Source organism: Cavia porcellus, unplaced genomic scaffold (assembly GCF_034190915.1).
Source record: "Cavia porcellus strain 051 isolate PalLab524CR breed Dunkin Hartley unplaced genomic scaffold, mCavPor4.1 scaffold_16, whole genome shotgun sequence".
NCBI classification, from domain to species: Eukaryota; Metazoa; Chordata; class Mammalia; order Rodentia; family Caviidae; genus Cavia; species Cavia porcellus.
The window spans coordinates 29,652,204-29,678,334 of record NW_026947499.1 but is presented as its reverse complement, the minus strand read 5'-3'; the positions used below and the strand labels follow the sequence as shown (position 1 = coordinate 29,678,334).

The 26,131-nt window shown below is 38.5% G+C and overlaps 1 protein-coding gene and 1 long non-coding RNA gene across 6 annotated transcripts in view; one reads left to right on the top strand and one right to left on the bottom strand.

The window, feature by feature from the left end:
- The window catches only part of Cltcl1 (clathrin heavy chain like 1), a 95,219-nt gene that overhangs the window by 13,080 nt on the left and 56,008 nt on the right, over nt 1-26,131 (top strand). For 3 of the 5 annotated variants that reach the window (XM_013141797.3, XM_013141801.3, XM_013141800.3), the window contains 4 exons: nt 658-865; nt 6,427-6,695; nt 20,830-20,991; nt 23,714-23,827. In XM_013141797.3, the coding sequence (XP_012997251.1) occupies nt 658-865; nt 6,427-6,695; nt 20,830-20,991; nt 23,714-23,827 (753 nt within the window). Of the gene's footprint in view, nt 1-580; nt 866-6,426; nt 6,696-20,829; nt 20,992-23,713; nt 23,828-26,131 lie in introns of all 5 variants that reach the window. The other 2 variants (XM_013141798.3, XM_023560942.2) reach the window with 1 other exon arrangement.
- Nucleotides 15,090-26,131, bottom strand: part of LOC134470693 (uncharacterized) — an 85,123-nt gene continuing 74,081 nt past the window's right edge. The window contains exon 3 of the long non-coding RNA XR_010039755.1: nt 15,090-21,078. This is a non-coding gene — a long non-coding RNA (uncharacterized LOC134470693). The remainder of the gene's footprint in view (nt 21,079-26,131) is intronic.

Below are 26,131 nucleotides of genomic sequence, written 5' to 3'. Positions count from 1 at the left end.
GCTCTGATGTATAATGTTTTATGCCCTGGGAAGTCATAGCTTTTTTCTTGAGGCTTGATTCCAGCTGACAATGTGGAGTCTGGCTCTCTTCCTACCTAGGCTCACACTATTTTTGGGGAGTTATGGGGCAGGGAAACATTGACTGTGGCCTTGCTTCAAAGTCTACATATCAGCACCTGGCCAGATCAGTTTACATTACTTAAAGCCAATTGAAGGGATAAGGAAATGGCAGAATAAGCTCTGTACATATTAATACATGGCAAACTTAATCAAAATGAAGATAATTGCTCCTTTTTCAAGTAGAGTCATCCAGTTGGACCTTCACAGGTCACTGGTATTTTTTTTATTTAATTTTTTCCCCCAGTATTGGTGGTTGAACCCAGGACCTTCTCATTGAACTATACCCCCAGTCGTTTTTATATTTTATTTTAAGACAGTCTTGTTAAGATGCTAAATTGCCCAGGCTTGGCTGGAGTTTGGAATCCTCCTGTTTCAGTATTCCACAGTGCTGGGTTTACAGACATGTACTACCAAAACCAGCTTCTAACTCTTGTTTTACTTTTCTTCCTCCTTCTTTTAGACTTACTAACTACTAGACTAGAACTCATCAATTTCAGAGATGAAAACTTGCTTTGATCAACTGCTTCCTTTGTTTAGCTCCAAAACCTTGGAATCAATCCAGCAAACATTGGATTTAGCACTCTGACCATGGAATCTGACAAGTTCATTTGTGTTCGAGAAAAAGTTGGAGAGCAAACACAGGTGGTAATTATTGACATGAGCGACCCAATGGCACCTATCAGACGACCTATCTCTGCAGAGAGTGCCATCATGAATCCGGCCTCTAAGGTGATAGCTCTAAAAGGTAAGCCTGAGGAATTTTAGAAAATAATATTATCTCACTGTAGCTGCTTTGTTACCTTAAGAATTGGGCAACTGATAGCAAACTCACAGGCAAGTGTCATCAGCAGGATTCAATTTGATACCAAAAGTTTTAGTAAAAGTTGAATGTAGTGCTCATAAGAGCACAAGGTACACTGTTGGTAAGTTTGTAAAATAGTACAGCCATTATAGACACTGGAAATCAGAGGTTCCTCAAAAAAATAGAAATAGAAGTACTATATGATCTACCTATATTACTACTACTGGGTACATACCCAAAGGAATCAAAACGTACAGTAGAGATACCTGCATTCCAAGGTTACTACAGCACAATTTGCAATAGCCAAAATACAGAACCAGCCAAGATCCCATCAGCAGATGAATAGATAAAGAAAATTTGGCATATGTACATAATGGAGTATTATTCAGCTACACAGAACAAAATCGTGTCATTTGGAACTGAAGATCTTGATGTTAGTGAAATAAACTAGATGCTGAAAGACAAGTATCATTTATCTAGAAAAACGATGACAAAAACAGAATGGAGACATAGAAAAGAGAAAGGAGATCAGTGAGATGGATGAGAAAGTAATAAGGACATAGATCTGATCAGAATAGTATATGCATGAATGAAAATGCTACAGTGAAACCCATTATTCTGTGTACTAATATGTATAATAAAAGAAAAATACCCCTGAGCATCAGATCTTCTTAGTAATATCAGCCAAAGCACTGGATGCTCTGAGGAGTGAATGCTCAGGATTTGTCCTTTTGGAGCTTAATAATAACTTTGAAGTTAGATCAGATAGTATTGGCACTTCAGCTTTGTGTTTTTGAAAACATGTCCTTCAAAATTTCATATCAATTTTAAAATTTGTCATTTTCTACAATTGAGATTTGGAAAGGGATTGCATTAAATTTATCAATTAATGTGGCATGAGTTACCACCTTGACGGTATTGAGTCTTCTAGACATTCAGTGTCTCCGTTTATTTAGCTCTAATTTTTAAATTGGGTTTTCACATCAGTGTGTAAATTCTACTTTATTTTGTTAAATATATTAGTTATAGTCAGTGACTTGTGAGGGAATAGATTTAATACAGACAAAAATTTATGGGGTTATCTTACAATATTTACCCAAAAAATCAAATGCAGAAGAGTGTAAGAGATCTGCCCACACACTAAGAGACCCAAAGAATTCTTTCATTTTGCAAAAAATATATCTTCCTGTTTCCTATTACCTTTTTTTTGTCTTTTTCCTTTTTATCAGTACCGGGGATTGAACTCACGACTGCCTGCTTGCAAGGCAGGCACTTATGCCGCTGAGCTAAATCCCCAGCCCCCTTCCTATTACCTTTTATTTTACTCCTTATTTATATTCTGTATTTCTCATGTAAGAGAAACTATTCAATATTTAAACAAGTATGTCTGATTTGTTTCACTTAACATAGTCTCAAGGTATCTCCATTTTCCTACAAATGACTCAAATTTATCTTTCTTTATGGCAGAGTAATACTCCATTTTCTATAAATAGTCAATGAAATATCTAAAGATTAATAAAGCTTAGTATTAATACTAATAAGTATGAGGTAGGAGAAGAAGAAAAGGAAGAAGTAAAATTTGAAAATTAGAAAAAGAATATGAGGGCTAGGGATACAGCACCTACCTGGTAAGCATGAGGTCCTTAGTTCGATTCCTAGTACCAAAAAAAAAAAAGAATATGAAAAGTGAAATAAAGGATTCTATTAAGAATATAAGAAAACAGGGGCTGGGGATTTAGCCCAGTGGCATAAGTGCCTGCTTTGCAAGCACATGGTCGTGAGTTCGATCCCTGGTACCGATAAAAAAAAAAAAAAAAAGATGCCTAAGAATAAAAGAAAATTAATAGAGTTAGATAAAACTAACAGAAAACAACAAGAATTAGAAGAAAAAATCAAAAACAGCAAAATAAGGGAGGGGACCTAATCCCTCAAAAAAGGCAAAAAGAAAAAGAAATTAGTCCAGTTTATGAATGAGTGGTTTCTTTCTAGGGTTTGCAATATTAGATATCAAAATCCACCAGACATTGAGTCACTATTAAATCCTATTTTGTTTCCACACTCAAATTTTTCTGTGTGAATGCTAAATACTGTCCTGCCTTTCCCCATGGGTGTGGTTCGTCAATGTGTTTCCTCCAGCCACTCCCAGTTCCTGCTCCCTGTGTGCCTCAAGTCACAGCTTTCTTTGCTTAGCTTTACATTCTGTGAGGTGCTGCCACTGCTCCAGAGGGCCCTCTGTTCACATACCCCAGGCTGAGGTGTATATCTGATCATGTGGCGGATGGAGTTAAAGCAAATGGATCATTGATCTCTACTGAATGTAGAAAGTAAGGCAGGAGCTCAAGCAGGCTGCTGGACTTCAGGCCAGCACTTTCAGACCCAGCCTCAACCCAACACACGACTGGTGTGCCTTCTCACCACAGCACATGGGACCCCTGTCCTTACCTGAGCTTAAACCTCTGGTGAGGCGGGGGGTCTGTGTCTAATCTGTTCTCTTATCTGCATAACTGTCTGTTAACAGCCATCTCCCACCCAGTCACTGTGGTAGGGTGATCCCAGAGACCCTGTAGTTGCTTTGTGATTGTTTTATAGCTCAGTCTGAACATTTAATCCCTTCCCAAAATGATTAAACATTCTCAAATATGGCGATTCTGCACTAGATGTCACCTCCAACTTAGCCTGCCATGCAGAAGCAGTTCCTTTCAGAATAGAACCTTACACTGTTTTTGCAATTTACAATAACCATAGCTTCTCTTAGGGCTACTGCTCCTGGCCTAGTCAGTTGTTTCCCCCTGGAGTTGCCAACTCTCTCCAGCCTTACCTTGCATTAGGAGAGGCAGGTTCTCTCCAGGAGCTGGGTAGCTGTCCAGACTGCTTCATTCTTTTTTCTGCATTGTGCTCCAATTCTTCAGTTTCTCTGTAGTTTCTAGTTTTCCTGTCTTCACTCTCCTGATTCCTAGAGATCTACTTTTCTTATTCTTCATCACCAAATTATTGTTTTCTAGATATTTTGATTCCAGGTCATGAAGAAGCTATATTTTCTACTTGTCTTTACGCCACTAATTTTTTTTTATACCGGGGATTGAACTTAAGACCTTTTGCATACCAAGAAAACAGTTGAGCCACTGAACTAAATCCCCGGCCCCTACTCCAGTTTTAATCCTCTTTTACTACTGCTTACTTAAAAAGTCTTTTACCATTTTACTTTTCTTGCTGTGTGTCTATTATATCTAGTATAGTGTCAAAAGAAATGGCCAGAGCAGTATTTCATGTTAGCTTTAAATTTTGCATAGATTCCAAGATCAGAATTCAGCTGTTTGTCAGAGGTAGAAACAAAATAATCTCTTGCCAGAAAATGGATGCCAAAGCCATTTGTCTATAACTGTGCTTACTGGATACTAGCAACCATGTACTATTTAATTAAAGTTAAATAAGGTAAAATTCAGTTCCTGAAATGTGTATCACTACATACTTTTCAAATATATATGTGTATGTATGACGTCCACTGTGAGAGTGCAAATATAAAATTTTCCAATATTGTAGGAAGTTTTATTTGACAGCACTGGTTTAGAATTTTAAACAAAATAGCTCTGTTCTGGTACCGATAAAAAAAAAGAAAAAGACAAAATAGCTCTGTTATATGGAAAAAATGGTTTAACCGGAAAGGATAATTGTGTTTCTTCCTGAAAGTTGGAAACACCAAAACAAGGAAGGATGTGCTGGGTTGTGGCTTGGCGATAGATTGCTTACCTAACACCCAGAATGCCCTGAACGCAATCTCCAATATCACCAAAAAAAGAAAGTCTCATATGTTTTAGTAACTTATACAGAAACATGACTTTTTTGTTTGTTTGCTTTTTTGCCACCAGAGATTGAAGCTAGGGGCTCTCAGGTGTTGAGTATGTGCTCTACCATCGAGCTACTTCTCCATCCCCAGAAAATCACATCTCAACTAGAAGAAACCAAAGCAACATGTGGTGGTATATGCTGATAATCTCAGCTACTTGGGAATCTGAGGCAAAAAGATCACAAGTTCGAGGCCTGCCTGGGCAATTTAGCAAGTCCTCTTTAAAACATAAAATAAAAAGGGTTAGACCTGTATCTCAATGTGAAGGCCTTAGGTTCAATTTCCAATACCGCAAAATAAAACAGAATCTAGAAGAAATAAATCTAAAACTGTTTCTCTTGAAACAAGCAAAATGCCCATCAGCTGCAGAGTGGATGAGAAAAGTGTAGTATTTTTATACAGCTATAAAAAGGATGATCTTGAGGCCTTTATAGCTAAATGGAGGCAACTTGAAAATATCCTCATTAGTGAAATAAACAAGACTCACATTAGTAAATAATCACATTGTTTCTCTAGTGTGAAAAATAATAAAAACTGAGAGAATAATGGAATCCAAAAAAGTATAATGGATATTGTGAAAGTGTAAGGGAAGGAAAGTGCTCTAAAGAGTATAGCGGTATGTAGAGTGTGTAAGATAGATGGCCATATTACTGAATCTGTGTTGGAACATTGAACAGAAGGATTTGCATTGTCAGTGTTTGAGTGTCTAGCCACTATTTATGCTTTGGTTTTGTGACTTTGGCAACTATTTTTTAAGACAACAATGACTAATATATCAACTAGCGATTCTATGATGATAATTTTTTTTGAATTTGGTATTATTCTACCCTTCTTTTCTGTTTTTCTGTTTTCTTTCTTTGAGAAAAAGAGAACAATATGCAATATAACGACCATTGTTAAATTTCTTTCATTCTGTTTTGAAAACCTATATTATTATTGTTTTGAGTTTGCTGTTGTTGTTTATGTTTTTTGCTTTTTGGCTTTTTTCTGACTTTTCTTTTTAAAATAAAATTTAAAAATTAAGTAAGAAAAAAACTTTCTTTTAAGACTTGTTTGAGTAGAACTGATTTCTGATTGTTATTCATATGTATATAAATACTTGGGTATTATTTCATCTAAAGAACTAATACATAGAAGATTCTTACTGTTTAAACATCAGAGTATAATTAATTAGTACTCAGGAAGCCTTTTATTTTTGTTAGTCAAATTAGCTTTAAATAGCACAATTTGTGCCAGGTGAAGTGGTAACTGCCTGTAATCTCAGCACTCTGGATGCTGAGGCAAGAGGATCGCTCCGAGTTTGAGGCCAGGTTGGGCTACATAAGTGATTTCAAGGATAGTCTGAACTATGTAGTGAGACCCTGTCTCAAACCAATAAATAAATAAATAAATAAATAAATAAAAGTACAATTTGTGATGGCATACCTATAATCCCATCCCTCAGGAGGCTGAGGCAAGAGGATCACCACAAGTTCAAGGCCAGCCTGGGTTGCATAGTGAGCAGCCTGAACTATAGTGAGATCCTGTCTCAAGAAAAAAAAACCTAAGTAAATAATACAATTTAAAAGTAATATTAATAGGATTCAGAATTGAGAGTATAAGAATTTGTCTTTCAAATTTTCATTTGTCTTGCTCTGATGTCCGTCTCATCAAATACTAGCTGGGAAGACACTTCAGATCTTTAATATTGAGACGAAGAATAAAATAAAGGCTCATACTATGGCAGAAGAGGTGATTTTCTGGAAATGGATCTCTGCGAACACTGTTGCCTTGGTAACTGAAACCACAGTCTATCACTGGAGCATGGAAGGTGACCTCCAGCCCATAAAGATGTTTGATAGACATGGCAGTCTGGCTGGGTGTCAGATGATCCACTACCGAACTGATGTATACCAGAAGTGGCTGCTTCTCATTGGCATCTCAGCTCAGGTAAGCTTCAGGAGCTAGTCTGGTGTAACTAATAAGGCCTTATACTAGAATGAAATGGTTCAAATGCTTAAGATTTGTAAGAACAGAAGTAGGTCTGTGACTAAAAGAAACAAAGATTACAAAGTAATCTAAACTTTGCATCAAATTATTTTAATTCCACTTTGGCCCTTTAACTACTGCATCCTATCAGGTTACTGATGTTCATTTTATAAATTGTTTCTGGCAGTTTGTGTGTGTGTGTGTATACTGGGGATCAAACTCATGACCTTGCTTGCCAGAGAGGCACTTGTGCTGCTGAGCTAAACCTCCAGCCTCTGGCAAAGTTTTGAGAAGTAAATTGTTGCAGAAATTTTATAGAACCTGTGGATTTTACAAAAAGTATTTTTAGGCTGTGTTTTAAGAACTCAATGGAATATTAGTAATTCATGTCCATTTCTAATAAAAGTTGTATTTTCACCTCCCTTTTTTTATTTCTCATGCCTAATCAAGTCACTAGGTACTTGAGGCCTACAGAATGTTTTTTACTGGGATATAGATCTTTATTTTCCAATCCTGTCCTCCAAATCATCAGTAAATGGAAGATAGATTTTTCAGAATTCTTGTGCTTAGAGAACTATCAAATTTTAGGGTAGAAAATTGTGGGAACCATGAGAGAACACCTGTGTCAGGAAGGGCCCACACAGAAGGTTATCTAAGCTACATCTTGCCCACTATCAAGTGCACTTTGGAAGGGAAAAATGTGTGCAAAGGCATGGAAATGGGAGAAAAACAGCTGTCCTGGGAGATGCCTGTATGATGTTTAAGTGGCAGGTAGAAGAAATGCTGGAGAGATGGGTGCGTTCCAGAGTGAGGTTTGTGTTCTGTTTTGTAGGCAGTAGGAATTCTGTCTCCAATTTTAAAAGAGAGCGATGTAATTAATTAACCCTTTTGGCAGTGTTATGAAATGAAAGTATTGTCATTTATGATGCTGAAGATGAACTGTAGGCTGGGAGAGTAGTTGGCAGGCAGATATAAGAATAAAGCTATGTAGTCTGTATTAGAGTAGAGATATCTATGAGAAAGGTGGAGAACCAGTCAAGAGGGAAGTACTTCTCTTCATGCTTGAGAGTTTTTTCTACTCTGCAGCACCTCCGCTTTCCCCTCACCCAAGAAAAGAGGTACTTAGATAGAGGCAGTGGAATTGGAGATACTCAAAAGAGACAAGACTTAAGGATTTTCAGGTCAAGTGACTTTGGACCTTGTGATGGACTGGATGTCTTTTGGAGAGGAGAGAGTTGGAAAATGGACTGACATTTGACTCAGAGAATGAGCATAAGTAAGGAAAGTTGTCAAATTTTTAATATACTGATATTAGGAGTTGTTTCTAGATGTCCCCTGCAAAGCCTCATGCAGTCGTAGGTGGGGGTTTTTGGAGATGTCTGGATCTAGGGTGTGCTGCTGGGATCAAAGATGTGATGATGGGATTCATCGTATGATGCTAGGATTTAGGCTGCCTCACTCGGGGTGTAAGCCCCCTAAGGGTGAGTATCCTGGATAAAGATATAAGAGAGCGAAAGTGGGTCATCCCTTGTCACTTGCTGCTGCTTTGTTACCTTGCTGCCTTCTGCCTGCCATGAAGTGCTTCTCCTCTGTGATCTCCCTCTGTGTTGCTAGCCTGCCTTGGAGCCAGCCAACTATGAATTGAAACCTCTACAAACTGTGAGCTACAGAAAACCTTTTCTCCTTTAACTTTGACTGTCGGGTATTTTATCTCAGCAATGAGAAAAGTACCCAAGACAACTAACAAGTCTGTCTTCCTACTTGACCTGTTGAGATGATTTTTTTGTTTTGTTTCTGTTTATTTTGGAACTGGGGATTGAACTCACTACCTTGCACTTGCCAGGCAGGTGCTTGTGGCAAGTAAAGTTAAACCCCTGGCCCAAGATTTTTTATATAATTTAAAAGATTTGCTTAAGAGGGCCAGGGATTTAGCTCAGCAGCACAAGCACCTGCCTGGCAAGCACAAGGTCGTGAGTTTGATCCCTGATACCAAAAAAAAAAAAAAAAAAAAAGATTTGCCTGAGTCACCCAGCCTTTCAATGACTGGCTCGTGGCTTCTCTTTAGCCTCAGTTATTTCTTGTTGTCTGGGCTGATGGTAAAGCTGGAGTGACAGTAGTAGGAAACCCCGCATCAGACCTGGGACAGTGGACATTCCCGTTGCACCTAAACATGAATTAACATTTATAGTACTGTTACCCATAACAGAGCTTGTTTGACTCTGAATGCCAAGGCTTTCCAAAGCTGAATGCCAAAGGAATATTTTATACCCAGAAAATTTTTCTGTTGTATCATCTCTTAGCTGTATAGATTTCCTCTTTAGAGTTATTAACTGCTCTTATACAGTCTTAATGGAGCTTTTCTCATGTGGTAATACTGTATTTAATTTTTATTGAAAGGATTTGGATATTCCTGGGCATTATGGTAGACAAAAGTAGCAAATGGTTCAGGCATTTCTCTTAGAAAAATGAGAATGGGGGAATGTTTGTGATGTGGGGGTTGAGGAGGGTTGCATTGCCTGCAGTGCACTTACAGAGAGCCTAATAATACGAAGATGAGTGCGGAGGAAGTCATAAGCACAGGCAAAATTTGTGTAACAGATGCTGGTCTGATAAATTTCAAGGCAGTATGAGCATGGAAAAGAACTAGGAGAGAAATCACTCATAGCCCATTAATGCTATTCAAAAGCCATTTGAGGTTGGGAGTTGTAACTCAGTGGTACAACATTTGCCTAGCATACTTAAGGCCCTAAGTTCTATACTTATCACCACTAGGAAAAAAAGTCATTGGGAAAGCATTAAGCCTTTATGTTGCTTCCAAAAAGAGCCCCGTAAACCTATGGGTGCCACAACTGAAAAAGTATGTTACCTATACTCTCACCCTCCTGCTCTTCCTTTACTTGCCCGAAATACTTTTTACTTTTGAACTCCCTATTTATTCTGTGCAGCTGGATCTTTATACTGAATCAGGTGCATATGTGTTTGTTCTTCCAGAAATCGTGATGTCTGTGTAGTTAGACAGGAGTGGAGCTTTGAACTGACAGTCATAAAACTAGACAGTAGCGGGTGGAGAGTTAGCTCAGCGGCATAAGCACCTGCCTTGCAAGCAGGCAGTCGTGAGTTCGATCCCTGGTACTGATAAAAAGGAAAAAGACAAAAAAAAAAAAAAACAACTAGACCGTAGTTCTGAATCTGGTATTATACCTGTAAACCTTAAGGAAGTCATTGGAAAATTCACTCAACACTTAATACATTCCCTTGATAATTTTCTTAAAACCCTTTTGTTCTGGTTTTACCAGAGTATTTAGCTTGTATTTTTGTTTTTCTGAACTGTGGTGTATCAGTCAGTACTCACTAGAGAAAGATATAAGATATATATGAATTTACAAGGTAGGTTTCTGGTGACCACCTGCAGAGTCAGATATGGAAGAGTGCAAAAGGGCTGTCTACACAGAAGAATCCAGTCACAACTCAAAGGCCTGGAGCTCACTGTAGAGTCCTGTGCAGAAGCAAAGGGTCTGTGATGGAAGACTGAAGAGCCTGTGCTGGAAGCCAGGAGACTGATATCCAAGGCAAAGGCAAAGACCGGAGCTCCTCCAAAGAAACAGAAGCAAGCCTTCCTTCTTTCTTTTTATTTCATTATTTCCCTTTTTCATTGCACTTGGGCAACAAGACTGTTGGTTGGCACCACTCACACCTCAGCTAGGTCTTTCATCTTCAGTAAATCCATTTACTCAACTTCAGAATTATGCTGAGCCAATCAGTTGGGCCCTGTGTACTCAAGCTGACACAACAGTTAAGGACTACAGTCCCCCACTTGTCAACATGATAATCAGACACATTTCCTTAAACCATACTTAGTCTCAAGATACAAAGAAAAGTTCACAGTTATGCCTATGATGGTATATCTATCCTGTATACAGATGAAAATGCACTAATTTTCTGCCCAGAATAAAAGTCAAGTTTTTCTTTGGATGATGCTTGCTTCTAACATTTTATAACTTGAACTTTATAACATAGATTTATCAATACTTAAGAACCAGTATTAAGTCTATGAACCTTACGTTACATAGGAAGTATATTAGGAGATAATAGTGACAAATTATAGTCTTTGTTTCTGTAACTGATCCCACAGTTATAGCTGATATTTGTAATTACCTTCTCTTACTAGCCATTTTGTATTCCCTTGACTTTCAACAAGTACTTCAGCAGATCTTGTTCCATTCCCTGGAGAAGTGACCTATATCTTCATTCCTGATGGTTCTGGGTCATTTGTCATCCTGCCTGTATTGGGTTGTTACAGTTCCCCATTGACTTAATAATAGGACTTGATACTACTAAAAGGTGGCCTATGGGATCTCCTGGACTCCATGTACATTCTTTCTTTCCTCCAATATGATGTAAAGTACAATTTCCTCTTGATACTCTGGGTCAGGCCCCCCTGCCAACACCCTAACTCTCTTTTTAGCTTGTTTACTCCGAGGCCTAAGGAGCCCAAAATGACCAGGGAAAAGTCTTAGCTTTCAGTTCAATGGAATCATTGTAGTGCTTCCTGAAACAAGCCTTCTCCCCTCTAGAACTAAGATTTCTACCTCAGAAGAACATAAAGTCATGGGAATGGGAAGCAAAAATTTTGCTAATGGATCCCTAGAAAAAATGGTGAGTGGTACCATTCTTGCTTCCACCCCTTGATTCCTAGAGTTATGAATCCTGGCTGTAGGAGACACAGTACCATATAGTTGATTCAAAGCATATACAGCTTTTTAAAGAAACTTGCCCCAGCCATGCATTGCCACCTAGCTGGTGCTGTAGCTGAATCTTCACAAGACCATTTCACCTTTCTTGTCAGTCTACCTGCTCCTGGATGGTAAGGAACATGGTAAGAGCAGTGAGTTCCATGAATATGGAGCCATTGCCCTACTTCTTTGGGCATAAAATGTGTTCTTGGTCAGAGACCAAGTGATGGTGGGAGAAGCATTCTGTAAGTGCAAGGATGGTAGTTTTGCCAGAATAAGTATCTATGCAGTAAGGACAAAGTGCTGCCCTTTCATGATGGTTCAATATAGTCAAAGTGCCCCCAGGTCACAAGTAATCACCCATGTTGGGGTACCATATTGGAGATTAGTATTGGTCTCTGCTGCTGCTAGCATATTGGGCAGTAGTGGCCGTATCCGGGTCAGCCTTGGCAAGTGGGAGTCCATGTTACTGAGCCCATGCATAACCTCCATCTCTGCCACCATGGCCACTTTGTTCATGAGCCCTTTGGGCAATGATAGGAGTAGGTGAAGAAAAATGGTTGGCTGTCATAGAACAAGTCTTCTCCACTTGATTATTAAAATCCTGTTCAGGTGAGATCACTTTTTGTGAATGCTTGCACATTGTTTGCTCATGCAAACAGATCTATCCACATACCTCTTTCCCAGATATCATTGTCACCAATTTTCCAGTCATGTTCCTTCCAGGTCCCAGATCATCTGGCCAAACTTTGCCTACAGCACATGAATCAGTATGGGGTTGCACATCTGGCCATTTTTTTCTTCCAGGCAAAATGTACATTGTCTAAATTTCTGTCCAGTGAAGACTTCCCTTCACCACTGTTCCTTGAGGGAAGTCCTATAAAAAGGCTGTAATGCTGCAGCTATCCACTTGTGGGTGGTGCCTGCATACAGTGCAGAACCAACCATAAACCAGCTTCTGTATTTCACCTCTGTTAGCTGATCATATGGTACATTTCATGAGGCCATAGGTGCATGCTGGGGGTTGGAAGGCAGTATAGCAGGAGTAAGAACCACGGGCATCTGGGTAACATCTTCGTGTAACTTACCTGTGCCTTCTGGGCCTACTCTGGCTCAATTATATATGTACTATTTTCATTTAATAGTGGACTTCTATAATGCATTTCCAACTTTATGATTTGGTAGATCAGATAATACGCAGCTCATGAAGAGCAGCTCTGGATTCATGATAATCTGGTACCCCATGGTCAAACGTTCAATTTCCACTAAGGCCCAGTAGCAGGCCAAGGACTTTTTTCAAAGGGAGAGTAGTTGTCTGCAAATGTGTCTATGCATTTATTCTGCGATTCACCTATGGAGATCTGCCAGAGACTCTTAAACATAATCTCTGTCTGCCATTGACCCTTCAGTACCATTGGATTTGCTGGGTTATAAAGTCTCAGTGGCAGAAAAGCCTACACAGCAGCCTGGTCCTATTTTAGAACCTTCTCTTGTTCTAGACCCCCTCAAAACTAAAAGTTTACCAAGTCACTTGTAAATAGCCAAGAGTAACACCTAAATGAGGAATATGTTGCCTCTAAAATCCAAATGGGCCTTGTACCTTTTACTTGGTTGTAAGAAGAATCAGACATCACAACTTATCTTTCACTTTAGAAAGGATATTTCCCTGCATCCCCACACCACTGAACTCCTGTAAGTTTCACTAAGGTAAAGGGATCTTGAATATAGTTGGATTTATTTTTTGTCCTCTAGCTCACACGTGCTTTACTAACAACTCTAGAGTGGTTGCAACCTCTTGCTAACTTGATCCAGTTAGCATAATAGCATCGGTGTCATGGAGCGGTATGATACCTTGTGGGATAAAAAGGAAATTGATATTCTTATGAACTAAGTTGTGACACAGAGCTAGAGAGTTAATATAGCCTTGAGGTAAGAAGCAAAGGAATATTGCTGACCTTGTCAACTGAAAGCAGATTGTTTCTGATGGGCCTTATGGATCAGTATGGAGAAGAAGGCATTTGCCAAATCAATAGCTGCATACCGAGTGTCAAAAGATGTATTGATTTGCTCAAGCAAGGAAACCACATCTGATACAGCTGCAATTGGAGTCACCTTTTGATTCAGTTTATGGTAATCCACCATCATTCTTCAGGACCCGTCCATTTTCTGCATAAATTGTATGGCAGAATTAAATGGTGATATGGATATGGTAGGAACCACCATCTGTAATCTTTAAATCCCTTGATAGTGCACTAGTATCCTCCAGGGATATAATGCTGTTCTTGGTTTAGTATTTTAAATTTGACCTATTCAACCATATTGATCCTCACACTAAAGTTTAGAGAACCAATGTGATGATTCTGCCAAGTACTAAGTAGATCTACTCAAAGTATGCAATGGGGAACAGGGGAATAGCTACAGGATGCATTCAAGACACCCCCCCCCCGCAACTCACTGATTTGGACCTTTGCTAATACTCCATTGATCCGTGACCTCTATAGGCCCATCTCTTTTTTTTTTTTTTTTTTAAGAATAAAAGAGAGGGGCTGGGGATTTAGCCCAGCGGCATAAGCACCTGCCTTGCAAGCAGGCAGTCGTGAGTTCGATCCCCGGTACTGATAAAAAAGAAAAAAAAAAGACAAAAAAAATAAGTAAGAATAGAAGAGAACAGAACAAAGCAAATCAGAACAGGATAATGCAAGCAACACAGTACTTCCCAACAAGACAACCAGATGTCAACAGTAGCTACCATAATGTCTCTTTTCTTTGAAATACCTGTGAGCATACCTTCACACACAATAATATCAAACATAGCAAAATAGTATAAAACCATTCTAAAGAATGAAAATATTCAAAACCATATAATAGGAAATGAACAATGGCTGCTATAATACCTCATTTTCCTCAAAAAATTTGTCTATACCATCACACATAATAAAAATAAAACACAACAGGATAGAACCAGTCAAAACAGAAGAACAAAAGCATGGTAGGACTTCAAGACAATAGTAAATCAGCAATGACTACCACAATGTCTTGTTTTCTTCAAAATAACTGTTGATAGAGACAACGTTGATAACCATTGTTGATAACCTTGTACTCTGTTCTACATCATGTGCTATGTCTATCCTTGGTTTTGACTGACAGCTTTGTTTTGCCATATTTGACTTTATTCTCTCCCCCCCCCAAAAAGTAATAAGAACTAAGGAGTAATAAAATCCAAAATGTGTAAATTTTGTTGTAAAAAAGAGAGGGAGGAAAAAAAAAGAGCTCTAACGGATATAACAGCAAGTGTGTTTAGGGGTGTTAAATAGCTGACTATATTAATGTTTTTGGATCATTGAACACAGCTGTTTGCAGTCTCTCTGTTTGAATGTCCACTTTGTATTCTTTGATACTGTGATTTGAGCAACTATTTCCAAGATGATAATATGTAATATATTAACAGGTGATTTCTTACTGTTATGTTTTTTATTTTTTGTAGTTCTGTATTATGTGTAACCTTACACCGCTTTGTTTTGGTTTGTGTTTTTCTCTTTTTCCTCTTAAATAAAATTTAAAAAAAAATAACTGTTGATACCATCACACATAATAAAACAATAAAATCAATCAAACCAATGAATAATTGCTTTAAAGCAATATAATAGGAAACCATGATTACCATAATATATCCTATTATATTCAAAATAGCTGCCTCTACCATCTGACAGCATAAAATCTAACAAAACAAGGCAGAACAGAGCCAAGCCTAATAAAGTTGTATAAACAATGCAAGAGTTCAAGATAAGACAATAAGAAATTGACAGTGGTTTCCACCTTTCCTTCCCAGGTGTTTCCTCCCTTTGCTGTTACATGAACTATTTTGCTTTTGGATCCCATTAATTCCTTCTGTTTCTTATGGTAGGGTCACCCATGTGAGTTTGAACTGCTTCAGCCATGGACATGATCTCCAGTTGCATCCACTTATCTACAGAAGCCTTGAGGTTATTCTCCTTTATAGCTGGGTAGCTTTCTGCTGCATAAAAATACCATTTCTTATCCATTCTGCATTGATAGGCAAGTTACCCTCGCTATTTTTTTCCCGGCAATGCCCTCACCTTTATTTCAGATACCTTTCAAGGCTGGGCATTAAACTTACACTGTATTTCAGCCAGTCAAATTAGAGAGACCTATATTTATTTGGGTTTCTACACTTTTAGCCCCATGGCTTTAGCTTCTTTAGGAAAGAAGATTCCCTTTGAGGACACAGTAGAAACTTTTAGATTTTGTATGTATGTCTGGAGTTTTAGATTATGCATGTCTAGAGCTGAGTACTTGAATTTTTCAGCTGCTTATTTTTCTTTATTGTTTTGTCCTCACAAAAACCTCTAGCAAAAGAGAAAAGACCCAAAGAAAGCACTTCCCCCACCCCCCAAAAATGCTAAAAGAAATAAGAAAATTGAAATAACACTCCAGAAAATGGCTGTTTAGATGGCAATGAAGAAATGAACAAAAATGATATACATAAAACAGCAGAATTTAACTGGGCGTGGTGGCACATGCCTCTAATCCCAGCTCTCTCAGAGGCTAATGCAAGAGGATCTGCAAATCTGAACCTGCCCGTGGCAACTCAGTGATCTAGTGGAACCCTGTCTCAAAATTTTTAAAAAAGAGAAGGCTAAAGATGTAGCTCACTGTGAAGGCCCTGGGTTTAATCCCCAATACCCCTCTATCTTGACTCAGCAGAAATCTTACTTTGTCAGTAACTATTTGAAATGAATTAAATGTACCAGTAAAAAGGCAGCAGTTGTCAGTGGGTGACATGTCTCCAATCTGTGCTGTATACAGGAGACATTTTATGTTGAAGGATAAAAATACATTGATAGTGGAAGGATACAGTTAAGACATGCATACTAAACCGTAAAGTGTGGATTGGCAGGCCAGAGGTAGAGTGCAGTGATACAGAACCTGCCTGGCAAGCTCAAGGTTCTGAGTTTGATTCCCAGTACATTGTCTATTAGTATACAAACAAAATAGACTTTAAGCTAAAAGTGATAACTACAAACATACACAAGTGTGCATATAAACATGATTTATAGTAGTAGAAAAACAAACAATTTAAATGTCCATCAGCTGAAAAGTAGATAAAATGATATCTGTACATGAGATAGTTTTTCACAAAAAGTGCATACATAATATGAGTGAGGCTTGGGAATATTAAAGTCACAAAAGACTATTGTTTGATTCAATTTATGAGAAATTAAAATCTAGAGCAGAAAATTGCTTAGAACTTAGAATGTGAGAAGTGAGAATGAAGATTGCTAATGAAGCTCATTTTAAAGAAATAAAAGTATCCTAAAATTACATTGGTTTCTCTGCTGTGAGTATATTAAAAACATTGAACGATGGTGTGTTTTGTTTTGTTTTGTTGTCTTTTTCCTTTTAATCAGTACTGAGGATCGAACTCACGACTGCCTACTTGCAAGGCAGGCTCTTATGCCTGCTGAGCTAAATCCCCAGCCCCTGAACGATACTGTGTTTAAGTGAATGAGCTATTTGGTATGTGATTTCTATATGAATAATGCTGTTTAAAATACCCTCTGGAGTCATACTTGTCTACAAGGAAATAATATTTGAAAAATATAAGACTAAATAGCAAATCTGCTCATTTGTTCTTTAACAGTAAACTAAAAGCCAAGAGATAAAGTTCTAATGTTTGAACTCTCTTCCATATAATGATATTTAGATTAATAGAAAAGAATCAGTTCAAGAATAAATCCATGTATCTATTATCAATTCTTTTTTTTTTTTTTTTGGTATTGGGAATCGAACTAGGCAGGTGCTTATGCCGCTGAGCTAAATCCCCAGCCCCTATCAGTTCATTTTTGACACGATGTACCCTTCAAAGCCACACCCCCATGACCTACTTCTTCCACCTAATAATCCATTCTGCTAGAAAATCATCACTGGATCAGTGTGTTGATGAGATTAGTGTTGTCATAATCAGTCACCTCTCTAGGCCCCAGTTCTAATAATGTTGGGCATTAAGCCTCCAAATCATTACATTAGTCATTAGGGAAATACAAATCAAAACTACAGTGGGATGTCATTTCACACCAACCAGGATGGTTATAATAAGCCAGGCATGGAGGTGCATGCATATAATTCCAGCACTTGGGAGGCTGAGGCAGGAAGATCATTGCAAGCTCAAGGCTGCTAGCCTGAGTTTCACAGCATCTCAAAAAGAAAAAAAAACCTATATAATAAAGTTCACAAGTGTTGGCAAGAATATGGAAAAATTAGAGCCCTTACACTGTAGTGTTAGGAATGTAAAATGGTTTGGCCACTGTGGGCAACAATTTGGTGGATCTACTTTCATGTATCTGAGAAAGAGAAGGGAGAAAGAGAGAAATTAAAATGTGCTCAGACAAAAACTTTTATACCTAATGTTAATGGCAGTGCTATTCATGATAGCCAGATGTTGGAAATATGTACCCAGATGTTCAATAATGGATGAATAGATGAACAAAACGTGGTGTACGCACACACTCTTAGGAATGAAGCCCTGATACATGCTATGACATGGAGAAACCTAAGCAAAAGAAATGAGACAGAAGTCTATATTTTATGATTTAATTATATGAACTATTCAGGTAAGTGAAAGAGACAGAAGACTATATGATATAGTTTATATAAACTAGGTATGGTTGGCAGCAACTATGGGAGCCCTTTATTGGGCACAAGAATGTCATTTGGAACTTGAACAAGTATTTCTAAGATGACAATATGTAATTAGTGATTTCCTACTGTTTATTTTTTCCGAAATTCTGTACAACTTGTACCTTTTTTCTGTTTTTTTTTCTTTTTTCTCCTTAAATTAAAAAAAAAAAGAATGTCATTTGGGTGATGAAAGTGTTTTAAGACCAAGTAAAGGTTGACTGCACAATACTGTACTAAATGCTAGTGAATTGATGCTGGTAAATGGTTGATTTCATTATGTGAATTTCACCTCAGTATAAAAAAGGAGAACATAAGGCCATAGTTTGTCAGTCCCTCTCTAAGGTTTTTTCTTTCTTTTTTTAGTACAAAATTACAGGGCATGCAGTTTATAGTCATCTTAGGGGGTGGGTACATGTACATATGTAAGACAACTCATTTCTTTTTTTGAATTTCCCTCCCTCCTCCCTCCTTCCTACTTCCTCCTTTCTTCCTCTAGTAAGTTCTGTTTTATTCTTTTTTGTGTGTGCTGGGGATCAAACTCACAACCTTGTGCTTGCCAGGCCTGTGCTTGTACCACTGAGCTCTATCCCCAGCCCTTAGGCTTCTGTTTTAAGCAGCCTCTTTGCCACTCACTTGTTTAGCTTTTGCTCCAGGATAGGTGTCACTCACTTGAGTAGGGCCTCCCTTGCGTGTCCGTCTGGGTGAGGTAACAGTCTCTTTCCAGTTTGCTTGCTTGCCAGAAACTCTCACCATCTGTCCTGAAGGGAAGACTCTGTTTTCTATCATTTTGTTTATCCTTAGTTCCAAGTGCAGTGCCTAACTAAAGAAACGTGCGTTTGAAACCTTGCTTGCTATGATCTTCAACATGTCTTTACCAGCTTTGATGATGCCTTTGATTGCCAGACGCCCCATAAGATGAACTTCACAGAAACTGAGGTCTTAGAAGCAGATCACTGGCTGAGGCCTTCATGTGGCCTGTGAACCAAGAGTACCAGTCAGCTGGAGTCAGGTCTGCCGCCTTGAATGTAGGTGTTCACTGCTCTGCTGTTCTCTTGGCTTCAGTTTAGCAAATAGTACTGAAAATTTTCTCACAGTCTTTAAGGGAGCACAAGTCTTGTGCTTATGAATCTTATTTTTAAATATCCTTGTTCACTGAATGTGTTGGCATATGCCTGTAATCCCAGCACTTGAGAGGCTGAGGTAGGAGGATTGCTGCGAAGTTCAAACTAGCCTGAATTACATAGAGATACCCTATCTCAAAAAAACCAAAACTAAAATAAAATACTCTTGTTCATTCTTCAATTATAGTGCATACCACTTACCTGCAAATTACTCATTTCTCCCTAATCTTACCATGTGGCAACCATTAATCTACTTTCTCACCCTATAGATTTCCCTCTTCTGGGTTTGTCATAGGTAGAGTCAGACAATATGTGGTCTTCTGTGACTGATTTCTTTCCTTTGCCTAATGACTTTAGTGTATTCATAAGTCTGTATAATAGGGTAGCACTATATACTAGAAGAGTTTTGTTTTGTTTGGGTGGTACTGGAAATTTAATGCAGGACTTGACACTCTAGATTTCAGTTTTTTGAAACAAGGTCTTACTGTAGCCCTAAGCAGCCTCAGACTCTTGTTGTACACTGGTCTCCAGCTTGTGCTGCTTTTGCTCAACCTCACAAGTACTAAGATTGAAACAAAATATTTTTTTAAGGAAAGAAAGAAGTCATGTTTTTCTACTTTAAGGAAATATGAGTAGGTGGGAAATACAAAGGATACGAATTTTACGCACAGACTACTTAGGGGTCTGGTTGACAGAGATAAAGTTTGAATGTTGAGTTATAGGAGCTTGATTATGATGGTTTCATGTTCCATTTATTCCACAGTTTGAGCATTTGACATTGAGATTAATGTACTGGAATTCTTTGCTAGAAAATATAAATTTGAATTTTATTTAAAAATCTGTTTTTTATTAAATTGAATATTTGTATTTTTATTAAATTGAATATATGTTATGGACAAGCAGTTTTTGAAATTATCCTGTAACTCATTTTCCTTTTTTTTTTTTTTTTTTTTCCTTTTTATCGGTACCAGGGATTGAACTCACGACTGCCTGCTTGCAAGGCAGGCGCTTATGCTGCTGAGCTAAATCCCCAACCCCTCATTTTCCTAATTGAACTACTGTTGACATTTTGGAGTCTTTCCTCCCAAGACATTTTCTTTTTCTTTTCTTTGGTACCAAGGATCAGACTCATAACCTTGCATTTGCTAGACAGATGCTTTGCTGCTAAGCTATATCCCTGGCTCACCAAGACTTATTTTCTGTGATAAAATACACAAAGATTATATTTAACAAAGTAGGATCACGTGTCTTACCATTCTGTTGTATTGTTTATGTGTAACCATATTTTCTTTTTTAGAGGCAGTGTCTTACCATGTAGTTGAGGCTAACCTTGAACTTACTATGTACCCCATGCTGGCCTCAAAATTCATGGTGATCCTCCTCCTTCAGCCTCCCAAATGTTGGGATTATAGACATGCGCCAGCATACCCAGCCATATTTCCACATCAAACTCAGTTATCATGTGTTTTTGTTTTTGTTGTTGTTGTTATCATGTTTTAAGAATTGTTTCTTTTCCATTAATCACAAAATATCTTTTTATAGCAAAACCGTGTGGTTGGGGCAATGCAGCTCTACTCTGTGGAGAGGAAGGTCTCACAGCCCATAGAAGGTCATGCTGCAGCTTTTGCAGAGTTCAAAATGGAGGAGAATGCCAAACCCTCCACCCTTTTCTGCTTTGCTGTCCGCAGTCCTGCAGGAGGCAAGGTAAGGTCCACTTTGTCTTCTTCAAGGAATGGTCAGAGGATTCAGTGTCACAAGTGCAACTGAGAATGCAGGATAGCCTTCCAGCACCTATAGAAACAAGAGGTCCTGTGAGATTTAACACCCTTTTGTACATGGGAGTGGTTTGATAGCAACCTTGGTATAAAGTTAGTAAACTAAAGTCAACTATTCATTTGTTGAACACTTTCCCTATAAATCCTCTAAGACTATACTGGGATGGGCCATGGTGAAAAAGTGAGGCACAGTTTCTGATCTCAGGCATCAGCTTCATGGAGCAGATGGCTCTGAAATCATGGCGCGCTACCCTCTGTTCTAAGGCATGGCTTCTACACCACCCAAGGCATGGTTCTGCCCTTGTGGCAATAGGGTGGGAGTAGGGTGGTCTTAGAAAAGCTGCAGAAAGACAAGGCTGTATTTGAGAGCTAGTTGACTCTTAGTAGGCTCAGTCAGACCTTTTTGTCAAGACTTCCATGGACAGTGGTATACGGAGGTATATGAACTTCTGATGTTGGAGAGTCATAGTGTTCTGGTGGAATTTCATCAAACACTTAAGAGTTTCCTGGACTCTGTTCCTGACCTTTTCATCACAAGCAGATGCCTATCCAAAGTCATGCCCTTTATCACTTTCTGAGATCCCTGGCCTCTATTCCCTTACTTCCACTTTCATTGGTAAAATCACTGTCCTTATCTTTTAAGTAATAAATCTTGAGCTTTCTTCTTTTCCGTTGTCAGTGTCTCACCTTTAGCAAGTCTTACGCGTCTTACATGTGACTAAACCCTTAGGTGATAGCTTGATTTTACAGTGGCTATGTAGGTATGGATGTGCTGCTCTGTAAACATCTTCATATTCTAAAATATCCATTCAGGAAAAAAATAAAGCCAGGCATGGTGGTGCATGTCTGTAATCCCAGCACTCAGGAGGCTGAAGCAGGAGGATTGCAAGTGTAAGATCTGGGTACAAGTGAGTTCGTCTACCAGCTTAAATGACATAGCAAGACTCTGTCTCAAAACCAAAAAAATAAAAATATAATTACCACCGAGGGACCTTAGGTACAAGAAACTGCTACCTACAGTTTGCATCACCAACTCCCTCTATCCAAGACCTGTGATTCATTCAAACCCATTGAGAGATCTGGGACTTTGTGCAAAATTATATCCTCAGGCCTTCATTACCCTTTCTTACCAAGAGGCCTAACCAGTTTTCCTAAACTATCTTTTATCTTAAGGCAGTGATGGCAGACCATTTAGTCTGAGTGCCCAGACTATAACCTCAAACCCACTTTTTTTTTAAGTTAATATCTTGCTGTGTAGTTCAGGCTGACCTTACTATGTAGGCAAGATTGGCCTCAAACTTTCGATCTCTTGCTCTGTAGTCTGGGACAGCCTTACACTTCCTAAGTTGTCTGACCTGCCTCAGGATCCTCCTGCCTCAGCCTCCCAAATAGCCAACACAGCAGTTAAACCTGAATACTGAAGTTTTATTTTAGAAAAAGCAACTCATACATTAACATCATTTGCTTCAGTAGAAAGGCAATAACAGCTTTCAGGGATACAAACAGCTTTGTATTGATAGATAAAAGCTTGCAATTAGCATGCTTTTGGGCACTGTTATCTGATGCTTGACTGCTGGGGCAGCCACAGAGAGGTTCTGCATGCCTGCTGCAGCATGAGTGGCACAGGTTCCCCGCTGTCTTAAAGTGTCCATGTGTAGGAAGTTCACATCTCCATGTGACCCACAGTAGCCCCAGCATGGTGCCATGTCAGCCTCCCCTCCTAGCCCATTTTGCAGTTACAGCATGTCCTTGGTCCATCGCTACTCGTGACTTTTTCTGGAATATTTTTTTTGGTTTTGGGGGGTTTTTTTCCCCCCTTCTTGGTCTTACTTGATCTATGACATTTTTTTCTTCCCGTCAAATTTATGGGGAAGGCACTTTTGTAAACCAGTAACTTGGAGCCGTTCTGATGAAAGCAGGCAGGGTCCCCTCATCCTCAGTTATTCCTCAGCATTCCACAGAGATTCTTATATTCCCCAGCACAACCTTGAAGCACTTAGGGCTATGCCAGGGTCAGCTGGCCTGGCTCATGAGTTTGGCATTCAGTGAGGAGTCTTGTTGACTGAGTGGTTCTTGTTAGCCTGAGCTGTGTCTGGGAGATGAGAAAACAGAGCTGGAATAGGAGTAGTAACAGGCCCCAGTTGATGCTTTTGTTTCTGGGGAATCAGTGTCAGAGTCCACAGAACGGAATGTGACTCAGCCAGCCTTCCTGGAGCTGAACGTCCTCAGGTTTCCTGGCATTGGTTCTTTCTGTTGTGCCTGATGTATGGACCAGTTTTAGTGAATAATCACAAGCATCTCAGAAAAAGGATTGTCTTATTTTGTTATTGGTGGGAGCGTGTGTGTGTGTGTGTGTGTGTGTGTGTGTGTGTGTATGTGACACAGTCTCTTGTTCTATAGTCTAAGGTAGCATTACATTCCCTAAATTGTCTAGGCTGACCTGGAACTCGGGATCCTCCCAGCTCAGCCACTCAAGTGCTGATATTTCAGGAGAGAATCAACACTCCCAGTTTGTTTTATTTGAATGTAGGTTTTAGTGTTTGTCATACAGAGCCTGGAATTGAAGCTGCTTCATTCAACCACCATGCCTTGGTTAGCACTGTCTGCCACAGGACCATTAACTTGGATTGACCTTTAACCTTTTTTTTTAGTTGCACATAATCGAAGTTGGACAGCCTGCAGCAGGAAACCAGCCTTTTGTAAAGAAAACTGTGGATGTGTTTTTCCCTCCAGAGGCACAAACTGATTTTCCAGTGGCTATGCAGGTATGGATGTGCTGCTTTCTGAATACCTTAATATTCTCAAATATGTACCATAGCACCTTCTTAGGTACAGGAAGCTATCACCTGGAGGTCGCCTCACTGTCTCTCTCCATCTGAGATCTGTGATTCATACAAATCTATTTAGAGGTCTGGGACTTTGTGCAAGATTAGGAAAAGTCCTGCTTATCGAAGGGATTGCATGGGAAAAGCAGCATGAGACTCTTCTAGCTCATATACCAAAGTCCTGGACCTTTTCCCTTTTGTTATGAAAAGTTACATGATCTCTGTAGTGTAAGAATATACAAAGAAGAAAATAATCCTCGGTAGCCAGCCCATCCAAGTGCTTACTACTTTTTTTCTTTCTTTCTTTCTTTCTTTCTTTTTTTTTTTTTTTTTTTTTTTTTTTTTTTTTTTTTTGCTACTGGGAATCAAATTCACAATCTCATGCTTGCCAAGCAGGCACTGTGCCATTGAGCTATATGCCAGGCTCTAAAGTGCTTACTACTTATTATATAAGAATTTATTTTTTTAAATTTTGTTTAAGGAGAAAAAAAAGCAGAGAAAGGGTACAAGTTATACAGATTTACAGAAAAAAATAAACAGGAAGTCACTAATTAATGGATTACATATTGTCATCTTAGAAATAATTGTTCAAGTCACAAAATTAAAGCTTGTAAAGTGGACATTCCAACAGTGAGACTGCAAACAGTTCTGTTCAATGATCCAACAAAACTCAGTGATATCATTATCTATCTTATACACTTATATATACATGCAGTTATATCATTGAGAGCACTTTCTTTTCCTCTCTTTCGTACAATGACAATTACCCATTTTGGGTTTTGTTGCTCCCACAGTTCTTATTACTTTTTTGGAAGGGAGTAGAACCAAATGTGACATAACAGAACAGAGTCAATCAAATCAAAAGGGTGGACATAATAGATAATGTAAAAGCATAATACAAGGTGATCAACAATGGTTACCATAACGCCTCCCGCTATCTCTAGTAGAATTGCCTATATCATCAGTTATAATAAAATTGAACAAAACAGTAAAGAACAAAACCGACAAAACCAAAACAATGGAGACATTATAGGTCTTCAAAAGTAGATAATAGTCAACGAGAATGGGCGTTATAATGAATCTCACTATCTTCACAGCTGTTGCTTAAACTTTTGAACCTGGTACTATCAAGCAAAACAGAATAGGGGGACATCAGTCAAAAACAAGATGGTGAGAGTAATTCAGGGCTTTAAATCAAGATAATGGAAAGTCAAAGTGGGTTACTATAATATATCCTGCTATTTTTTATTTATTTTTCCCTTAATTAAAAGGATAAAAATAAAAAAGTAAATAATGAAGTGGAGATTGAGATAAAAGAGGGCATAACAGCAAAACAGCACAGATCAAAGCATAACCATTTAAACAGAATAGTGTTTCACCACAAGATAATCCTGACATAAAAGTAGTTACCATATTGTCTCTTTCCTTGAAATCTTAGCATCAAATATATCAAAACAATGTAAAACCATTTAAGAGAATGACAGCATTACAGGGTATTTAGAATCAACCAACAGAAAATGAACAATGGTTTCTGTATAATCTCCTTGTCTTTAAAAGTTTTTGCCTATACTATCATAGATAATAAGATCCAATAAGATACAACCTGTTTAGACCAATGGAGACAGAAGAACAAAAGCTTGATGAAACTTCAAAACAAGTTGATACTAAATCAGTATTACCTATTAAGACGTCATTTTCTCCAAAATAGCTGTTCCTATCATCCAATCTTCTCTGCCTCATTTCTGTTGAGCTCTTTTTCTGTCATTAGTTGTCAGTTTGTCTTCTTCATTTTGTTTTCTGCTCCATTTATTGTGGCCTCTCTGCCACTATTTCTGGATTCTTTGTATTTTTCTTTTTTAGAATATCCTGTAGTATTCTCTGTAGAGTTGAATTGGTGGTTGCATATTCCCCTAGTTCCTCTTTATCCTGGAAGCACCTTGTTTTTCCATCAATTTCCAGGGATAGTTGTGCAGGATATATCAATCTTGGCTGGAGATTATTATCTTTCAAAGCTTGAATTATTTCCCCCACACTCTTCGTGATTTGATGGTTTGTGCAGAGAAATCTGCTGTAATTCTGATGGGTGTTCCCTTGTAAGTGGTCTGTTTCTTGTCTCTGACAGCTTTTAATATTCTGTTCTTGTATTGAATTTCTGGAATTTTAATTATTATATGCCTGGGTGTTGCTCTGTTTGGGTTGTAGGTGGCTGGGGTCTTGTATGCTTCGTACAACTGAGTATCTTTA